This window comes from Atta cephalotes (assembly GCF_000143395.1).
Source record: "Atta cephalotes unplaced genomic scaffold scaffold00021, whole genome shotgun sequence".
Taxonomy (NCBI): Eukaryota; Metazoa; Arthropoda; class Insecta; order Hymenoptera; family Formicidae; genus Atta; species Atta cephalotes.
The window spans coordinates 2,717,897-2,722,829 of NW_012130085.1; the positions used below are offsets into that span (position 1 = coordinate 2,717,897).

General features: G+C 38.7%; 1 protein-coding gene across 1 annotated transcript in view; it reads left to right on the forward strand.

Annotated features, from left to right (window-relative positions):
• Positions 1–4,933, forward strand: part of LOC105619448 (epithelial discoidin domain-containing receptor 1-like) — an 86,979-nt gene that overhangs the window by 17,075 nt on the left and 64,971 nt on the right. Inside the window, exon 3 of the mRNA XM_012200966.1 lies at positions 1,343–1,574. Within this exon, the coding sequence (XP_012056356.1) occupies positions 1,343–1,574 (232 nt within the window). The remainder of the gene's footprint in view (positions 1–1,342; positions 1,575–4,933) is intronic.

The window sequence follows — 4,933 nt, forward strand, 5'->3', positions numbered from 1 at the left end:
AATATATATATATATATATATATATATATATATATATATATATAACTATACGTATCCTCGGCGTAAACGCCGAAAAGGAGCAGCACTCTTACTCGAGCATTTAAACGGTCCACGCAATTAGGGAAGGCGCTTCGCGCTTCATGTTTTATTCATGCCAGCCTCGGCGCAGAACTCTCTCCTTGCTTTCGACCCCTCGAAGATTAAAACCGAAGCACGAGGCGGGCACAGCTTGAACGCGTATTCTAAATGGCGCGCGTATTCCTATCTTACCCATATCACCTGCGCGAGATGATACGTGGTCACTCCGAATATCTCCGATTTTCCGCCTATGTAAATTCGTCGATAAAATCGAACCGGACTTTGGAAATCTCGATAAGCTTCCGGATTTTCGATGATCTGAATGAGTCGGAAAGCCCATTTCTGCGTTTATATCTATGATTATTCATCATTTCTCTCGTATTCTCTTACCCCATTGACAAATAACATCTATTTTAACTCACGCCACAAATAACATGATATAATACGGTAATTTTATAGTAATTTTACACTATTTTCGTTATATTTGTATAAGTAGTATTCTACAAAGATCTTGAATTATTACGAATGTGCGTTTTCTTTCAAAACAAGGAAGCCATTTGAGATACTATTTTTTATACTAATTTCTAGATCTTCCAAGCTTCATTAAAATGCAATTCAGATTCACATTGCGCGCGCAGCTCACAATGGCGTCAATGAAATAACATTCGAGAAAGAGCACGAAATCCTCGAGTTCCTGCGCACGTAAACGCGATAATATCGGAATTTGGAGAGAGGACTTCGATGGTCGACCGCGCGTCAGTTGATCTTTTGATAGCGTGAGATGAACAGTACTGGCGAGGAACTAACTCGATACTTTCACATCTAATTAGATCGTTACTTTTATGAGCGGACGAGATCGAACCGAAGCGCGTATACGCGACTACTCGAAATTCGATTTCTGAGAAAAGAATTCTTCGATAATTTTATGTGTTTTTAAGAAATTTAATAGTTTAGTTATCAAATTCTTCGTGACCTTTTACATTTTTGAATAACGATTTATAATTTTCAATTTTTTTTTTAATGAAGATATAATAATAAAGATAAAATAACAGAAGAAAATATTTTTCTGCTATTTTATATTTTTATTTAAAAAATTGAAAAATCACAAATCATTATTAAAAAATCGTAAAAATTGGTTCTCCATATATATGAAAATGAAATAAAAATTTATGTATATTTAAATGCATTAATGTTTCTTTTAAAGGTATACCACAAAATAACCAATACAAAAGTTAATTCGATACTCGACTGTCGATGATTATAGATTGAAATCGGAGAACCTCGGTGGTGCCTGGTGTCCTAAGAACCAAATCACTCAGGAAGCTCGAGAGTGGCTGGAGATCGACCTTCATACTATCCACTTGATCACGGCCACCGCTACCCAGGGCCGTTTCGGAAACGGCGTGGGTGTTGAATTCGCAGAGGCGTATCTGTTGGAGTACTGGAGGCCGCGACTGGGCAAATGGGTTCGATATAGAGACATCAAAGGAAAGGAGGTGAGCGCCTTAACTTAATTAAAGATTCTCTATCGTGACGCTAGATTACGAACACTGGTATAGAACACTGCCACGAAGTTGTTCGACGTTTTCCAACCAAGTTCCTAAATCGGACTGATTGGATTCTCCATTACTTACCTATTACTCTAATGGTCTAATCTGTATCCTAAACTATTATAACTATCGTAAACTTAAATGATAAGATACAAAAAATGAAAAAATTATATTAACAGTTCTCTTACCCTATAATGCGTGCAAATTTTGTAGTTTTTCAATTTTAATTCTTTAAATAATCGAATCAAAGTAAAATAACGAATTATATATCTTTTGAGTATACTCTGCAATTGGTAAATATTTTGTAATATATAGAGGAAATAATTACGAAAAAAATGGAGATTTCATTCAATTCGAAGACTTTTCCAATTCCTCGCGTATTCTTCGAACCTCAAAGCAGCATAACACGAGTACAAAAAACTGTGTGGTTTTTTTATAACTGACAGACCATTGGATCGATGCACGCGAAGACCATTTTGGCAAAAACATTCGCCGCTATCGTGATTTATGACGTGATGCCGATGTCGATTCGCACATTTACCGACGCCAGTTGATGCTGCAGCTGCAATAGCAAGCCGCGGTTACAGCGGCACGATCGAAATAGGCTCGATCTCATTGACCCAAAATAATCGCGCCATCGTTCCTTCGGCTAAGCTGTTGAGATCGTTATTCTGGAGCTAGATAGAATGCAGTCCATTCTATTTGAGTGCAGTTAAAGCAACGCGTATACGCCTGAGCGAGATTCGACGAGCGCAAGTTCAAAGTGTTCGACGATCAAGAATCGATTGCGAAGCGCGGGATTATCCTTGCTTGAAACGTAAGCCGCTTATCGCGAATCCGTAAGCTAATTTCGTACCGTCGGTGCGCCACTTTGTCGGGCCCGTCCTACGGCATGCCTCGAGCCTTCCGCTCGTCTGCTCGCGAGAGAATCTGCTACGAGTCTCTCTCGACTAACGGCGAAGCCCACGTTGAAGTATTAGCGGGAGCAGCTGCGGTGAGCGGAACGAGTTCGTGATGGACGCCGTAAAGTTAGGATACCGGCATTACCGTGTACTATGCATTAGCAGCAGTATATTCCGTTCATATCCGTAGCGATACGAACCGCGATCGATGCGCCACTACCATGTTTAGAGCATTTTCCAGATTGAACCTCTCATAAATGTAAGGACTTCCAAAGTTAACTACTGTTCCGCGACTTATAATCATTTTGATAAAACAAATATAGGTATGTTTTTACAAAGACAATTCTTTTTAGGTTCGAATCCCGCTGAAGAAATATTTTTTGTAATAAACTATTCGCAGATTTAAAAAAGTCTCATTAACATCAGATTATTTTTATAAGATGCTTATTAACGTCAAAGATTATAAAATTGCTTATCAATTTAATAAATGACATTATTACTTTGATTCTATTCACGAGTATGTTTCAAGATCGAAAAAGATTTTGGTTTGCAGAAGAGATATGTATATAAATTCACACCGAAATATTTAAGCACTAAAGATCAAATATAGAATTTCTCTTATTTAATTAGGAAATTTTTCCTCTTCTCAGTTCCTTATTGAATAAATAACCGAAAAAATATAGATAGAAGTTTGAATAGGAGACACCCTATATATTCGTTCGCAAACGATCAGCCAAGATCACTCGGAGTAGATTCTGTCCACATGATGGCGACTGCAAACATCAAATGTGCCCGATACCGTTTATCTTTGAGGGAGCCGCACACGAGTATCGCCGACGGCGACGGAACACGTTCCCAGTGAACTCAATGTCGTCTACCGTCGTCGGGCAATGTTTATGGACCACGTCGCCATCGCTATTACGACACTTTAAACCTCATTCGCCTGCACGTCCCCTCGGGGGATGATTCCGTAGCGATGCGATGCGTACCCGTTCATTAATGCGACGACGATCCCCGTCTCGCTTTACGACGTTAAGAAGAGGCGATACACGTCCTGAAAGGCGAGACGAAAAAGCTCGCCTAACCGCTAGGCAAATTGGCCATTCGATCGGCCGTCTCTATTAACATTCACGTTCGTCCGGTTACGATCTTATTAATATTGATGGACCACTCGCGCCGGCGCTAATGCGTCGAGGGACTGTGTGACTTTGTCGTTTCCCTCCGCCAGCAAGAAGACACCTCGCGCGTCGCACGATTAACTTCATGATTATTCAATATTTAATGATTAATCCGCTCGATTTTCTGCTTCGGAGGTGACCCTCTCGAAAATACGTTCGGTCAACAATCAAAATTTTATGATTATTCAATTTGGCAACGAATCTGAAATGTAGCAGTTTGCATAATGTGTGAAATGTCACGATCAAGCAGCTGAAGCTTATATATCTGAATATCTAATTTTGAGCTTAAATAGATATTTAATCTATTTAATTATAGTGTATTTTCTAAATTCCTCCTAAATCTAAGTTAATTCTCGATATATGTATGATGTTAAAAGAGATTAATACATTTTCGTTGTATTTTATTATTTTTATTCCAATTAACTAAATGCCTTTGATATATATAAATATATATATATATATCTTTCAGTAATCTTTCTGCCAAACAATTTAATATGCTGCACTTCATCTTAATTCGATTACATCGAAAATATGTCAAGGAGAGAAAAACGATCGAAAACATTATTAACTTAAACATAAGATTAATGGCGATGTAATTGGACAGGTGCTAACGTGACGTGAATCTAAAATTCCATGCAGACATAGTTTCTCGAATATGTGACATATCCCGACTCATCACTATTCATGGCCTTATTATCAACTCGGCGTATTTAGTCCTTTTGCAAAACGCGCGAACACGAGGCAGCTGCTTGTGCGTAAAATTTTGCGGTGCAATTACTAGTCAGCGGAAAAACGACAATGAGGCTGATAGGACACACATTTCAGTACTCTATCGATTTGTCTCTCAAGAGAGCAGTTATCCGTTATAATCGATTGAACGTGTCTCTACATCTGGCATCCGATTACTATCTTGTTAATATTGATAGCCAGCTTGCATCGGTGCTAATGCGCCAGAGGATTGCATCTTCGTCCTACATGCCGAAGACACTGTCTATCGTCGTCGGCGCTCAACCGCGTAATTTCATGCAAACACTGTATAGCCCCTTCGATCCTATGATTATTCACCGCTTTATCATTAAACGTAATCTGGTTACTAACCTTGATTCATTTTTCCCTATTATGGACGAAATCCATTAACAGTTAAGATTTAATTTTGGACTTACCGCATCTGAAAAAAAAACAAGAGAATTGATCCATTAAAATAGCTCTTCTCTCTCTCTCTCTC